The sequence below is a fragment of the Paroedura picta genome, chromosome 2 (genome assembly GCF_049243985.1).
Source record: "Paroedura picta isolate Pp20150507F chromosome 2, Ppicta_v3.0, whole genome shotgun sequence".
Lineage (NCBI taxonomy): Eukaryota > Metazoa > Chordata > Lepidosauria > Squamata > Gekkonidae > Paroedura > Paroedura picta.
The window spans coordinates 131,146,443-131,162,534 of NC_135370.1; the positions used below are offsets into that span (position 1 = coordinate 131,146,443).

At 42.9% G+C, this 16,092-nt stretch overlaps 1 protein-coding gene across 3 annotated transcripts in view; it reads left to right on the top strand.

Moving 5' to 3' along the window:
* LOC143830353 (cytosolic phospholipase A2 epsilon-like) overlaps window positions 1–16,092 on the top strand; it is a 73,514-nt gene that overhangs the window by 46,744 nt on the left and 10,678 nt on the right. For all 3 annotated transcript variants that reach the window (XM_077322768.1, XM_077322769.1, XM_077322767.1), the window contains 9 exons: window positions 940–982; window positions 3,606–3,669; window positions 4,764–4,921; window positions 7,282–7,374; window positions 10,161–10,198; window positions 11,805–11,940; window positions 13,682–13,818; window positions 14,047–14,269; window positions 15,297–15,411. In XM_077322768.1, the coding sequence (XP_077178883.1) occupies window positions 940–982; window positions 3,606–3,669; window positions 4,764–4,921; window positions 7,282–7,374; window positions 10,161–10,198; window positions 11,805–11,940; window positions 13,682–13,818; window positions 14,047–14,269; window positions 15,297–15,411 (1,007 nt within the window). The remainder of the gene's footprint in view (window positions 1–939; window positions 983–3,605; window positions 3,670–4,763; window positions 4,922–7,281; window positions 7,375–10,160; window positions 10,199–11,804; window positions 11,941–13,681; window positions 13,819–14,046; window positions 14,270–15,296; window positions 15,412–16,092) is intronic.

The window sequence follows — 16,092 nt, forward strand, 5'->3', positions numbered from 1 at the left end:
GCCATAACAGGTAATGAGGGCTCATTCTTAGGAGGGAAGCAGGGCTGATCAGAAGCTTGGGGCAGCTCTCTCTGTCTCTCTCTCTGCCTCGCTTGCAGCAGGAGTGATAGGAGGGAATGAGGGCTTGTGTTCGGTCTGGCAGGGTTCTGTGTGTCTCTCTCTGTCTCTGGCCCGTCTGAGAAGAATGTGGCTAGCGTCCAGGGTGGGAGGGCAAGAGCTGTAGGGGTAGGGTCAATTAGGGTGCAGCCAGTGTTGCTGGCTGCACCCTGATTGGCCATATTCCAACTTGGACAGCCGGACACATTCCACCCCCCAGGCTATTTCACAAATATATAGAGGAACCATGGATGAGGATTTGACTGCATCTATTATAAATCATATATTGTCTTTCATGTATCTCTAGTACAAAACCTGCTTGGTTGGAGCATATTAAGTTTGCTGTACATTTTCTTAGTCTTTCTGCCATTATTGTAGCAAAACTTTTGTAGTCTACATTCAGCAGAGAAATAGGTCTATAAGACTGTGGTAATGACGCATCACCACTCTCTTTATGTATTAGCAGTATATATGCTTCTTGCCATATTAGTATTAGTATATTAGTATATATGCTTCTTGCCACCTAACCATACAGCAGTGCAGGGCCTGTGGCATGAGCTACATGTGCTATTAGGATAAACAACTTCTTTTTGTATGAAAGCATACAATAAAGTATTTGTGACTGGAGAAGGATGCACTACCATTTTCCACTGCTTTGATATTGCACCTTAATATCCAAATATCACACATATCCTCCAAACTGACTACTCCACCTCAGTTGGTAAAATAGAAACGTTAAACAAGCCCCTGACAGTGAATGAGACTACTATTGAAAGGATTTATCTGAAAAAATGCCATAGAAAATATGAATAAACAATTTTCATTTTTAATTTTGTTTTTCAGCCCAGGCTATGATGAAAACATTGTGACAAATGGAGTACTTGTGGTAAATATTATTATTTTCTGAGTTCTTTTCTAAAATCACTGATACAAAATACATGTCATATTTTTCTGCACTCAGCAAGGCTTATCCAGAGGGGCCAGGTAAAAGATCAATAATTTCCCCTCTTTCCTTTATTTGTATGGCATTTGTTTGTGCAACTAGTAAAAAAATTGCAACCAATAGCTTCTTTTGCTCTTCATCACTAGCCTCAACTACTTTGATTCTCCTCCTCAAAGTATGATTGGAGCCTTTTAAATGCTTCCAATCCCATCAAGAATCTCTGACACAGAAGGAAGTCATGTTATAGATGACTTCATGTTGTTGTTAGAATTGACCAGAATGACCAGCAAAATCACTTCAGAATGATGCGAGTCACTTAATGACATCTGGATCATGCCATTTTATGCTATGAGTATTTATGGCTTTGTAAAAATGAAGGCTATTTGTTGCTATTAATGAAGCTAATCTGATCCATATGTAGAGTCTTCAAGCCTCATGAAGCAGTTGAATGTGACAAACAGGTCGACAACACTTTATAGTTCCGTGATTCACCCAGAAATAACAATTATTAAAGATTTCCTGATTTCCACTACAGAGAATTCTACATAGCAGATGGCCCCCAGGGAATAATATTTATTGAGTTGCAAGGAATAATTGAGGCATCTATCAGTTCACAAATGAGTTAGGATCACCTGAAGATCCTGTTTGTGTGAATGCCCAGAAGGACGGGGAATGCCCAGAAGGATGGTAGAATGAGGTACTGGGAGAGTTGAGGGCCCTGATGGAACTTTACAGGTCCTACAGGTTCTACAGGTCCTACAAGATGGAGCTCTTCCACCAGGTCTTTGGTTGAGGCCAGTGCCAGGAAGATCTGGGCCCCTTGCTGGCTAGCCGATTCATCAGGCTACAGATGTATCCTGCAGTATGTTTTATCAACTAAGGTCTGTTTGGCTGAGGGGAGGAGTAGGAACTTTAGCCACTGAAGGGAGGGTTTATATAAGGATTTTATAATTGTTTTAGAGGGTTTAATGTTGTTGACTATTACTCACCATGAGTCACTTTGTGAAAGTGGTGGGATATAAGTTAAAGCAGTGGTCCCCAACCCGCGGGCTTTGGTGCTGGGCCCCAAGCCACGAAGGCCTTGGCGCCGGGCCGCGGCTCCTTCTTCCCTCCCCCCCCAAAGCGAGAAGCTCGCCAGGCTGCGAGCAAATCATCCGCCAAAGCAGCCGATTAGCTCGCGGCCCGGCAAGCTTCTTATTTCGGGAGGGGAGGGAAGAGAAGCTTGCCGAGCCGCAAGCTAATCGGCCGCTTTAGCGGCCGATTTGCTGGCGGCCCAGAGGGGCTGGAAGGGGGAGCTGCGGCCACTGGCATGGCGGCGGCGCAAACGCGCATGTGCGGACTGCCGTGCATGCGCGTTTACGCCCCTGCAGGCGCAAACGCGAGTGCGCGGCAGTCTGCGCATGCGCATTTGCGCTGGGGCTGCCGCAGGTGTGCGGGCCCCCGGGCCGCCCTCTCCCCCCACTACGCCGCAGTGGTCCGCAGGGGCCGAAAGCTTGCGGACCGCTGAGTTAAAGTATGAACAAACAAACAAATAAACACAACCATCCCTATATTCTTGATGGTGCCAATACCTTTTCTGAACTGCTGCCAATATGGAAATTAGTTGCTTTACGAGCTCATCCAAACCTCCTGACTGTGGCTGAAAACAATTTGTAGGGATAAAGGGTAATAGAAAAGAATGGCTGGGGGAATTCATGCATGGGATTTGATGCTCTAATGTTGTGGGAAGAAAGGAAAAGAGCCTGGAAAACTGAGGAAACACGGTAATGAGATGAAGGACATGGAAGGAATCCAGTTGATGCTGAATTTCACATGTTAATTTAGAATACTTCGTGGGATATTGGGCTGTGGTTGGTTAATACTTTAATAGTTTGATAAATTGATAAATAGCGGCCGCGGCTGTACCGCGGCCGCCGTTGACGTAGTGGGGGCGCCCAGGCGGCGCGCCCCAGTGACGTCGGCGGCCCCCGGCACGTGCCGGGGGTGGAGGGGGCGGGGTGCCGGCCTTTATAAGGCCGAGCGCATGCGTCAGGCCCCCATTCCCGCGCCGCCCTGTTCCGGACAGTCACCCTCCCTTCCCTCCCTTTGTTTAATTGTCGCAGCTGGCGGGGATGCTCAGTAGGGAGCCAGTTTGGCGGGGAGACCCGTTTGCGTACGGGAATCCCCGATGTAGGGGGTCCCCGTAAGGAACTGGCTGGTAACCGGGCGCGGCCTACCCGGCTGGGAGGCCAGGGACCCGGGGCCAGGTGGCTGGTGGGATCACAATGGAGGTGGACGCCTGTTGGATCGTGGCTAGTCGCTTCCCGGTATTCCCATGGTGAAAAGCGTCCCATCCTCCCGGCTGGGAGTGAGGCGAAGAGCTGGAGCGCCACGGTAATGTCGTGCAGCCGGACGGCTGACGGGGGTACAGGCATCCCTACAGGCATCAGGCCAACCCTCCGTTTGAGGGTGTTATTGTTAATAAACGGCTGCGGCCATGTTACGCCAAAAACTGGGGTAGCATCATTACTGGAAGAGTCGCCACCTGCTAGTCAATTAACTTTATTATGATCTATTACTCTTACAGTCACGTGAACTTTCTTTACTGGAAATCAAAGTGAATACCAAGAAGCTGAAGCAACAATACACAAGTGAGGCGGCTGCATCATCGTTTATTATATTGGTTTGGACGGATTCTTAGCTTAGAATCACAGGAGCATGTATAATCTTATTTAAATTTTGGGGACTTTTTTCTGGTGTCCACATTGAAATGCTTTAAGAGGCTGCCTGCAGAGTTTTGTATTTTACACACCTTTCATATTTGACAGGGTATGCATTTCCTTGAACCAAAGCCCAAGTGAGACCAATCTTATAAGTCCTTGGAAACTAAGCTGGATCAGCACTGGTTAGTGCTTAGATGGGATACCAACAGGGTAGTCCAGCATGGGGTAATGGTTAAGAGCAGCAGACTCTCACCTGGAGAACCGGGTTTGATTCCCCACTCTTCCACATGAAGCCAACTGGGTGACTTTGATTCAGACACAGTCCTCTCAGAATTTTCTCAGTTCCATGTGCCGCACAAGGCGTCTATAGTGCAGAGAGGAAAGGAAGGCAATTGGAAGCTGTTTGAGACTCCTTAAGGCAGAGAAAAGGTGGGTAAAATAACACCAACTCTTCTTTTTCTACACAGAGGCAGGCAAAGACAAACAATCCCTGTCTCTTGCCTTGAAAATCCTATGGAGAGAATTTGATACGGGAACTCATCTTTTAGTAGTATCTCTATCTTACATATTTTGTACAAATCTGTTAATAGGATTCTGTATAAATTGGGGTTAGATTGGATAGACTCACTATATAGAATAAGTTGCCCCTTGGATAAAGATCTCTTTAAAAGTAATTAACATGTGGAATTCACTGCTGCAGGAAGTGAGGACATCTACAAGCATAATTTCAGGCGGTGATTGAATAAACATATGGAGCAGAGTGTATTCATGGCTATTAGCCTCAATGTATAATTGGAACATTATGTCTGGGCAGTGATGCTCTGTATTCTTGATGCTTGTGTGTGTGTGTGGGGGGGGGGGCAACAGTTCTGGCTCCTCTGGTAGACTTCCTGATGGCCCCTGGGTTTTGGTCATGGTATGTTGGATTGGATGGACCATTGACCTAATCCAACATGGCTTCTCTTATGTTCTTAAAACAAACAAGTGAATAGATAACATTTCAGTTGTCCTTTGTTTAAAAGGTGATCTGATACTTGCAGTCAAGGGTTCCTATGAAAACATACAGAAAATCCCATTGGCTCCTGATTCCCGTAACAGAAAGCACATTGGATTTCATTGTGTAAAGAATAATGAATCAAATCTGGAGGTTACATTACCAAAGAAGATGGAGTGGTCAAAGGTATTGTCCTGTTCTTCACTGAACTGTAAATATGTTTTGGGTATAAGAGATGACTACATGAAACTGCTTTAAACTGAACCAGATCTTTTGGCCCATCAAAATCAGTATTGTCTACCTACACTGGCAGAGGATCTCCAGGGTCTCAGGCAAAAGTCTTTCACATCCCCTACTGCCAAATCCTTTAACTGGAGATGCCATGGATTGAACCTTGAACTTTCTAAATTCTGTAAAGATGCTCTGTGCTATGCCATCCCCAATAATACTCATGTTTAGTTTCCTTTTAATAAATCACTGAAAACTAGTGTAGTGTCATTGTAATATTTGGTTCATTTACAACTAGAATCCAGTTGAGGAACAGAGACTTTCTTTCAGGGCAGCAGATCTGCTGTCTTACATCAGATTCCCCAGATTCCCCTATGTACCTTCCTGCCTGAGTCCCTTAACCACCCAACTTTTACTGTCCCCCTTTCATTTTTAGTTTCCCTTATTACTATTTTTGCTTTACCTTTTAAATCAGTTTCTCTCCAGTTCCTTTGCATAAACACTAAGTGAGGCTTGAAATGGCTGGGATTTGTCTAGTAGCCCCGAAATAGCTTCTGAGATCTTACAAGTACAACACAATCTTGTAATCTTGTGAGGTCAAACCACCTCTGTTTGTACACACACACACACTTCATCTTTTTCTGCAAACTTCGGGTTTCCCCCATACTTGTAGATGCCCCTCCCATCTGTTCCTGAACCCATTGTATAGACTTTTTTATCCCCTTTCTATGGCCATGTTCAGAATTATGTGTATACAAGCAGGGGGCCAGCAATGATTTGGGGGGGGGGGGGCACCTCATTTTCCTCTCTCCCACTATTCCATCTTTTCTTTCCCTGAAGCCCCCATACCCTCTCCCTTTTTCCTACTTCCTTCTCACCTCCTCACCCACCAGAAAACCTACCATTATGTGGACTTCTGTCTTCAGCTTTCAGTCCTTCCCCTGGTGATTTTTCCTTGTGTAAACTCTGGACTGTTGTGTTGTGCTGCTGGGTAGGGGGGAGTTTGCAAGTCCATTTCCTTATTTCAAAATGCCTTTTCTTAATTTGATATAAAATGTATACATGGTCAAATTTAGCTACTGAAGCAGAAAAAGCATGGCTGGCATTTTGAAAGTTAATAGTTAATGTTATTGTAAAATTTACAAAAAAATCTCAAGCCAAAATTTCAAAGTGAAATCTTAAAACTTCAAATATCATAAAATTAATTAAATTTCTATACCACCCTCCCATAAGGCTCAGGGTGGTTTACATAAAACATAAATATATACATCACAATAAATCATGACAACAATATCCATAACAGTGATTATAAACTGAGCAACAGTATTATAATAATTCATGTTACAATAATAACTTTAACTTTCAACTTGATCTCATGGAAGGTCAGTCTGGGTCCAGATCGTGGGAAGGGGTGTCTGGGGGCCCAGTGGATGTTGATTGGGTTGGCCAGCCAGCCTCAGCCAAATGCCTTTTACAGGCCCTGTGGAATTGTGGAAATTCAGGAAGTACCCTGATCTCTTCAGGGAGTTAGTTCCACCAGGTGGGGCCCAGGCCCAATAAGGTTCTGGCCCTAGCTGAGGCCCAACAAGCTTCTTTGGGGACCACCAACCAATTGGGGGTGGTGGAGTGTAAGGCTCTTTGGGGGGTATAAGCAAAGAGGCGGTCTCTCAGATACACTGGGTCCAGACTGCATATGGCCTTGAAGATGATCACCAGAACCTTAAGCCTGACCCAGAATTGAACTGGGTGCCAGTTGTTGGTGGGCAGGCTGGATGTGGGACCTCCATGGTGTATTTGTGAGGATCCTGGCCGCAGCATTCTGGACCAGTTGAAGTTTCCAGATCAAGGTTAAGAGAAGGCCTGTGGACAGCAAGTTGCAGAAGAAGTTGACTGTCGCATGGATCACTGTGGCTAGGTGTTCTGAGGCCATGTAGGGCACTAGTAGCTTCGCTTGGTGCTGCAGAGGGTAGAAAGCCTGCCTTGTGACCTGAGCTTCCATGGAAAAGGAGGCATCGAGGATTACACCCAGGTTTCTGGCAGAGTGAGCTGCTGTTAGTTGCACTCTATCCAGGTTGGGTAGGTGCACTTCCTCTCTTGGTCCCTTCCTACCCAGCCACAGGACCTCTGTCTTTGAAGAGTAGCGCTTCAGATGACTCTGCTTGAGCCGCCTGGTCTCCACTTTCAGGCATCTGAAATTTTGATTTGTATTCTGAAAAAAATATTCCGCTTTGCATTATAGGGGCATTAATCTACTTTTGCTTTTCCTGAAATTGTTAATTTGTGTTCAGTATCTATGTCCTCTTTTTTTTCTCCTTTAGATGATCTCAGTGAAAGAGAATGCAGAATGTCTTACCTCTGTTACTGTACCTTTGACTGAGGTTCCCATGCAAGGGAAGATAGCAATGAAAGAGGTGAGTTCTTTGCCTTTGAGCAAATGTTTCATAGAATACAGAGTTATTTACCAAAGCTTCTCAATCACATGGAGTATTTATTAACCTCAAAGATGTGGCACATAAGAACATAAGTAAAACCCCTCCTAGTTCAGACCAGTGGTCTCTCTAGCCCAACATCCTGTCTCACAGTGTCCAACAAGTTCTTCTCGAAGTCCAGCAACAGAGCATAGAGGCTGATGCCTTCCCTTGATTTTGCCTCCTAGAATCATAGAATAATAGAGTTGGAAGGGATCTCATGGGTCATCTAGTCCAGCCACCTGCACTATGCAGGAAACTCACATGGTGCACTGGTATTTCAGAGGCTGGTTGCCTCTGAAAGTGAAGGTAGCTTTTAGTCACCATAAATAGTAACCATTGATAGATCTGTTCCCCCATGAATCTGTGTGATCTCTTTTAAAGCTGTCTATGCAGTGAATTCTATAGTTTAATTGTTGGCAGAATTTAAATATACAAGAGAATGGAGCACGAGCCGGTTTAAAAGAATAAAATAGTTTTATTTATGAAGAGAAACAATTATGTATAGAAAGAGAGTCCTGACTATTTACTCATCTGCATTCACTCTGTTCTGTTGGTTCTGGAGGCAAGCAGGGAGGAAGTGTGCTCAAAATAGCAGAAGTCTCCAGCTGAGCCAATCAGGACACAGAGGAGATAATTTGATTTAAATATGCTAACTGTGCCTATCCTCCAGTGCCCTCTGCAGGACATTCCCCATATTCTGATGAATCATGCACAATACACAACTTGCATATTCTAACATTAATGATGCTTTCTGTAAAGAAGTATTTCCTTTTGCCCATCCTGAATCTACTACCTATCTACTTGGCTGGATGCCCTTTAGTATATGTCAATTCTCTCTGTGCATAATTGTGTAAACCACTGTCATGAGGGCTGCCAACCTTCAGGTGATAGCTGGGGATCTTTCACTATTACAACTTATCTCCAGGTGACAGGGATCAATTCACCTGGAGAAAATGACAGCAGTAGATGGTGGACTCTATGGCATTATATCCCATTGGAGCCCCTCTCCTCCCCAGCCCCTACTCTCCACCCCCAAAATCTCCAGGTATTTTCCAGTTTAGATCTGGCAGCCCTGTTTTTCATGTCCCCCTTGGTCATCTCTTTTCTAACTGAAAAGTCCCAGACTTTTCAGCCCTTCCTCATAGGGAAGGTGCTCCAATCATCTTTATTGCTCTCTTTTGTACATTTTCCAGCTCTGCAATATATTTTTTGAGATATGGTGACCTGAACTGTACTGTATCCCAAAGGGATCCCATAGATCTACACAGAGACATTATAATTTTTAGTTTCTATCCTTCCTAATAATCCTTAATACAGAGTTTGTCTTTTTTTGCCACTGCAGTACACTGGGCTGACATTTTCATTAGGTTATGACTCCAAGATCTTCTCAGTCTCAGCAAGTTCAGACCCCATGAGCCCATATTTAAAGTCAGGAATCTTTTGTACCAATGTCTATCACCTTACGCTTAGCATAGCAACAATGCATTTAATTAGCCAGACTGTTGCCCACTCACTCAGTTTGGGAAGATTCTCTGGGAGCTCTTCACAGTCATCCTTGTTTTTCACCATCCTGAATAATTTTGTATCATCTGCAAACCTGGTCACCATACTACTCACCCCCAAGTTCCAGATCACTTATGAATAAACTAAATAGTACTGGCCCCAATACCGATCCTTGTGAGACCCACTGCTTACTTCTCTCTGCTGTGAGAAGTGTCATTTGCTTCCTGCCATCTAACTAATATTTAATCTGTAAGAGAACCTGTCCTCTCATCCCATGACTGCTAAGTTTACTTAGATGACTCTGGCGAGGTACCTTGTCACATCCCTTATTATTCTTCCCTAGTAGGAGGGGGAATGCATTAACCTGGATGGCCCAGGCTAGCCCAATCTTGTCACATCTCAGAAGCTAAGCAAGGTGAGTCTTCATTAGCACTTGGATGGGGCACCACCGAGGAAGTCCAGGGTTGCTACACAGAGACAGGCAATGGTAAACCAACTCTCTTTGTCTTTTATCTTGAAAACCCTACAGGATCACCATAAGTTGGCTGTGACATGACAGCACTTTCCACCACCACGCGGGAGCATGATTCTTTATGGTACAATTCTAAGCACAGTTACACCCTTCTAACTCCATTAGCTTCAGTGGACTTATAAGGATGTAATGCTTAAAATAGCATGGGTAGAATTCCACTTTTCCAAAGCAGCTTACAAAACTCCAAGTTTATATAAGCAACAATATAAACAATAGAAATAAAATTAACAAGGGAGAAATGCCCCCTCCCACAAAACCAAGCTGTGTACATTTTAAATCCAATGGCTAGTTCACCCAGGGACCAATAGCCCTTTTATTTGTGCCTCTGGACATGCCCAGGTTTGATACTTGGGGTGTGTAGCTGGAGATTGCTGTCCTAATTTAATAAATTACACAAATGGAGTAAGAAAGAAAGATTGCTATCTTGATTTGACTGCAGACTGTGGACTTCACAGAGTAGGTTTCTCATGCCCTCCAATCTCCTGCTGCAATCCACTGAGCTCTTACTTCCCCCCCTGAGAAGACAGCAAATCCTCAAGAAAAGCACGGAGGGCAAAGAGGACATCTGCAGTGGGATGGATGAATTGGCAGAACTCATCCTTCCAAATGGAAATGGAGTTATGTCAAAGGAATTCTGTGATTGGTTCTTTACCAATATGTTTTACATTTAATGTATTATCTTCATTTTCAGGACAAAACATTTGATTTCCATGTAAAGACAACGGACTGGTAAGATATTATCCTCCCCCCTTTCAATATTTTAAAACTCAAGCACTTCCATTCTCAGGAAAATATGCTTGCTGAATCACAAGTGTTTCCAAGTGTTCTGGTCATAGAATCATAGAATCATAGAGTTAGAAGGGGACCTCCTGGGTCATCTAGTCCAACCCCCTGCACAATGCAGGACACTCACAACCCTATCGCTCATCCACTGTAACCTGCCACCTCCTTGAACCTTCATAGAATCATAGAAAATAGTTCAGGTAGATCAAATAACCCTGCTAGCTACATTAGAAGTTGTTTCCCCATATATAAATATTCCACAAAATAAATTTAGGGAAGAGGTTTTTTTTTTTTAATATAGAGTACAGTCAACAATTTGCTGTCTTCCTTAACAAACTTAATATATTAAAATATTTTTGTTTGCATATAATTCAGACTGTAAATTCATATCTTGTATATTAAGCCATTAATGAAAGGCCTGCATTTGATCATGGCTACTCTTCCATAACAAAGAAAAAAGTAATATATATATACTGCCACCATATTTTAACGTAATTATTTGTGGTTAATTTAATGGGTACAAAAAGCATTCTTCAAAAAAACCCATATATAAATTTGTTTTCTCAGGTACCATGGAAGATCCCATGGTTATCCCTTTTATTTGCCAATGGAATTTCCTGGCCTTTCCATGACCTGTATCTCTCAGATGGGAGAACACTCGATTTATGCTGTCTTTATGTTATCAATTTATTTACATATTTACAGATTGTGGAGGAATGGCTTGGTGTAACCCTTCAACCAAACTAGTGTGATTCCTCAGGCAGAATCAGTACAGGACACCAAAGTCCATAGCACCAAGAATGTACCTGGCCCCTCCTGCCCAGCTTCTGCATCCAAGACAGTCAATCCACAATTCCCTCCCCATACCAGGGTCAGACCTGTTTTTACTATGTTTATTTTCCTAGACCATTGTATAGTCAATGTGACTGGATACAAAGCAAGCCTGGAGGATTCCTTGTTTTGTTCAGGATGCCCCTTTAAAGATCTTGAGCTTGCTTTCATGAGTGCCTCTCATCTTAATCAAATGGGTATTGAAACAGGACTGGCCTTCCAATCAAATAGCAGTATCTGAAGCATGGATATTTCTTGCCTATCACTTTTGTCTCTCTGTAGTATTTAAAACACACCAGTAGGTAGGGACTTTGATTTTGGACTGTGCTTTTGAGGCTAATGTTGAGTTTGAACTGTACATTTTAGATATCAATCCCACTTGTTGGCCCTGGACAGACACTCCAAAATTTGCCTGAACAGAAACAAAGGTGCAAATAAAGTACAATGCATGAATGCAAATCTTGGTGTGCAACAAACCAAGAAATATGTGCGTGGGATTAAATTTTAGAAGTCAAGGAAAACCCACAGAAGAGCACATGCACATGCACAATAGACCAATTTTCAAATAACTGGTTGTTCCTACTCATTTTGCCCCCCTTCTTCATTGCTCAGCCATAATTCTATTGTATAGATTGAAGTACCCCTGTGCTATCTTGTCAACCTAGCTACAAAAAATATATTACAGTCAAAATGCATAGCATGCTAAAGTACAGTATTTCAGGGCAAAAGATCTAGATGTGCGCTTAGGAAATGACCTGAGTACAGCAGAGAAGAATTTCCTGTGCAAGAGAAGGAAATATGTTGCTGCTGCAGTGAAGAAGGCTCTCCAGCTACAGGAAGAGCTGCAGGATGATGAGGTAGGTGAGAGAGGGATTTTCTTATCTTGTCCTCCATCCCTAAGAAGGCTAGGCTATCATATATGGGCTGCTTCAGTCCTGGCTCGTGATCTATGAAGAACTGATAAATGATGGACTCAAGAAGCTAGTTATAGGCATTGGGATGGATCCAGCAATGAGCAAATGGAGAAGGGGAAAGAAAAGTTTTATTTGTGAAAGGAATTATACAGTATCTTGTGCAACATCCCCTATTTCCATCCAGGTCTGCTCATATACACAATTACATACAGATATATGATCTTGTGCATCTCCTCTTTCTCTCCCATTTTATACCCCAAGGAGCCACTTTGAGACTGAAGAAGCTGTTAGGTTCACTGCCTGAAATCCTGGTTAGGATATTCACTGTCTTGTGCAAGCAGAGATGCCCCAAGGAGCCACTTTGAGACTGAAGAAGCTGTTAGGTTCACTGCCTGAAATCCTGGTTAGGATATTCACTGTCTTGTGCAAGCAGAGATGCAAGTGGGGGTACAATAAGTTGAATAGTACAAGTGGCTATAGTATTGATCCAGCCCCTTGTAATGAAGGAAAATAGTACCTGAATTTGCCAGTATTGAATCACCTTTATATAGGTCTCTGAATAGGGACCCATCTAAAATTTAAGTACATGTGGTGGGTTCCAAAGCATAGAATCCTAGAGTTGGAAGGGGCCATACAGGATACCTAGTCCAACCCTCTGCTCAATGCAGGAACAGACTAAAGCATCACACTCAGTGATCTACGTATTTATGTATGAGGACTTTTTATGTCCCTCTTCAAGGGTTTCCATACTAGAGGCTTCATGCCAGGCTGCAAGCTGGAGTTTGAGTTGGAGCAGGTTGCCCTGCTTCTTAATGCTCCCACATGGGGGAAACATTTGGCTCGGTGTATCCCATTTGCCCCGGATTTGTGCTTCCACACAGGAGCTTGGGCAGCAAAGTTCCCAATGTGTAAATGGTCTTCCTGTGGCATCCTCTAGTAAGCAGTCCCCGTCCCCCCCTCCCAACCCGGTACGGCTGGGAACCTTCTGATGCAGCATCCCAAGAGGTATGTGGGACCACTACTAGAAGAAAGTATTACTTTCCCCATGTATTTCTTTCTACCTGTATAGGGGACTGATTGAACCTTGGATATTTTACTTATGAAGAGGTTGGTAGCACAGCTTGCTACAATAATCCTTACATGATAAAACCAGTGAGGCACAGTTGGCTCCTGTTCCAGGGCTCATTGTCCATAGGAGAGTGCAAAGGAAATTATCCCAAGGCTAGCAAGATCCATCCATGACAAGAACCCCATTTGAAACAGTTGTACTTTATAGAAATGATGAGAAAGCAAACAAGTTGTTACGTTGCTATAGTATTTTGATTTATGTAGATGATATCTAAGTTATGAAGATGTCTTACACTGGCTCAAACTATAAACCTGTCCAACCAGTATTATCTTTTCTAATTGTCAGCAGTTCTCTAGAATCTCAGATGGAGAACTGTCCTAGTCCTGGTTATTTGAAGCCCTCAAACTGGAGATGCAAGGACAGAACTCAGACTTGCAATGGGCAAAGCATGTGCTCTATTACACAGCCATTACAAGGTGTTTGCCATAAATCTCAAGCAGTGACTTCAAATAAAATTTGTTGATGGTACTTTCCAGCCCTGTAGAATCACCTCAGTCTTTGTTTTACATAACATTGTTCCCTTGCAATAAAACAAGTCACTTTTGTGTGCTTTAGGTGCCGGTGGTGGCAATCATGACAACCGGTGGTGGAACCAGGTCATTCACAGCAATGTATGGGAGCCTCCTGGGCCTGCAGAAACTGAATTTGCTAGACTGCATGACATATATTGCAGGTTTATCTGGCACAACATGGTAATTTTTCATTTATTGTTTATTGCATGATTCTTCATGATTTCTGTGTGCTGTGGACAATAAAAAAAAATAGAAGACATTCCATGATGTCAGTGGAACCTTTATCATGGGGGGAAATTCCTATTATGTTTTATGTTCATTGACACGTAAAATGTTTCTCAAGATTTAAGGTTACTATGCCATTAGTTGTACAACACTATGATTTTAAAACATCTCTTCCTCCTCCAGGACTATGACAAAGTTGTATGAAGATGCTAACTGGTCACAGAAATACCTGGAGGAAGCCATTAATGAGGCTCGAAAACAAGTCACCAAATGCAAGATTAAATGTTTCTCTATGGATCGTTTGAAGCATTATTATAATGAACTGAAACAAAGACGACAAGAAGGACATGACTCTTCATTTATAGATCTCTGGGGGCTTGTCATTGAGGCGATGTTGTATGAAGAGGTGATAGCAGTATTCTTCATTTTGCAATACAATGATGAATAAATATTAACAGGAGGCTTATATATAGGGTGGAGACAAATGACAGCTGGAAAGGAAGATAAGTACTAATTAATCCAGCACTTTGTCAAAACAGCAGGATACAACCCATCTATAAATGACTACCAAAGTCCAACTTTGTTTGCTAAGATAATTAAATCACTTTGGGAAGAGGAGTCAAAGTTCATCATGAACCAGCATCTATGTACAAATACATATTGATGAATGCAGATGCCTATCGACATTTTAAATCTTAGATTTCAACTGAACATTAACCTAGTAAATTTAGAATATAAGAATAGCCCTAGTGGATTAGACCAGTGGTCCATCTAGTCCAGCATCTTAATTTGTACAGGGCCAACTAGTTGCCCTAGAGGGCCAAGAAAAAGGGCATACAGACCAAGGCCTTCCCTTGATGTTGCTTCCTCGTAGCAGTATTCAGAGGTTTACTGCTTCTGAATATGGAAGTTTGATTTATTCACCATGTCTGGTAGCCACTTATGGACTCATCCTCCATGCCTCTCCCCCCCCCCCTTTAAAAAAACATCTATGCTTATAGCCGTGGTGGGAGAGGCCTTGCCAGCGCCTGGTTCTGCACCACAGAGAATGAGGAAGTAGGTTAGCCACCTCATATCCTGAACCACCAGACCTTAACAAGGGTCATCTTCCTCAACACCCCACTTTTAACATACTGCCACTACCAGCAGGTCAGTTCTCAATCTATACTCAGGCATTCCAGAAACAAGAGTGCTAGTGGTGGCAGTATAATCTGTGAAAAGTAGGGAACTGAGGATGACCTTGCCAAGGTCTCATGATTGGGGACCTGAATTCTCTGTGGTTCAAGCATCCCAAGTTAGTAGATCAACAATTTCACATTTGAATTCCTAAAGCACACTTAGGTGGATGCCAACTGTAGTCAGAGATTTGTGTGTTTTCTGTTTGCCTAGTAGTTGCAGAATTGGAATTTGTATTCTTCCTTCTCTTGTGGCAGAAAACTGATCATAAACTTTCACATCAGCAAACGGCTGTGAATGAGGGTCAGAACCCATTGCCCATTTATCTGGCGATCAGCTTAAAAGACAACTATAGTGCTCAAGATTTTAAAGGTAACGTTGCATCTCTACACTGGGACTTTCCAAAGCTGTATCAGTTATATGTTAACCAGTTTTGTGTTTCTGCTTGTGGTGTTTTAAAACGAATCTAGCGTATTTTGAATGGTTAAGGCATCTCATTCTTTCCTTTTATTTATATACTGTCTTTCTGCCAGATAGACCATGACAGATAACAACATCATTAAAAACAACCCTCATGAACTGAATTGCATCTAACACGGTTGTTTGCAATTAGCAGATGCAACTGAGTCCTACTGGCTTTTGAGTCCTACTGGAACAGAGGGACTTTGTTAGCAAACTAGATGGACTAGATGGCCTGTATGGCCCCTTCCAACTCTATGATTCTATGATCAAACAACCCAGCAAATGTGTCATAGGGCTGACACATTTTGTTGCTTGAGGGGGTCAGATATAGGGAAAAACTGATCACAAAATACCTTGAACAAGTAGTTTTACTGAACACAATTTATGTGATGCAATGGTAGCAGAGGACTATATTTTTATTACTGTCACCACCACTTCATGTCAAATGATTTCTGTGGCATAGGTTTTCTGCCACCTATGCTCCAGATACATCTCATTTTTCCTGATAAATTGGGTGGGTGGGGATCCTGCCTCAGAATACTGGAAACAACCTTATCTATAGCCTGGGTCAACTCATTTGAGGCTAGATAG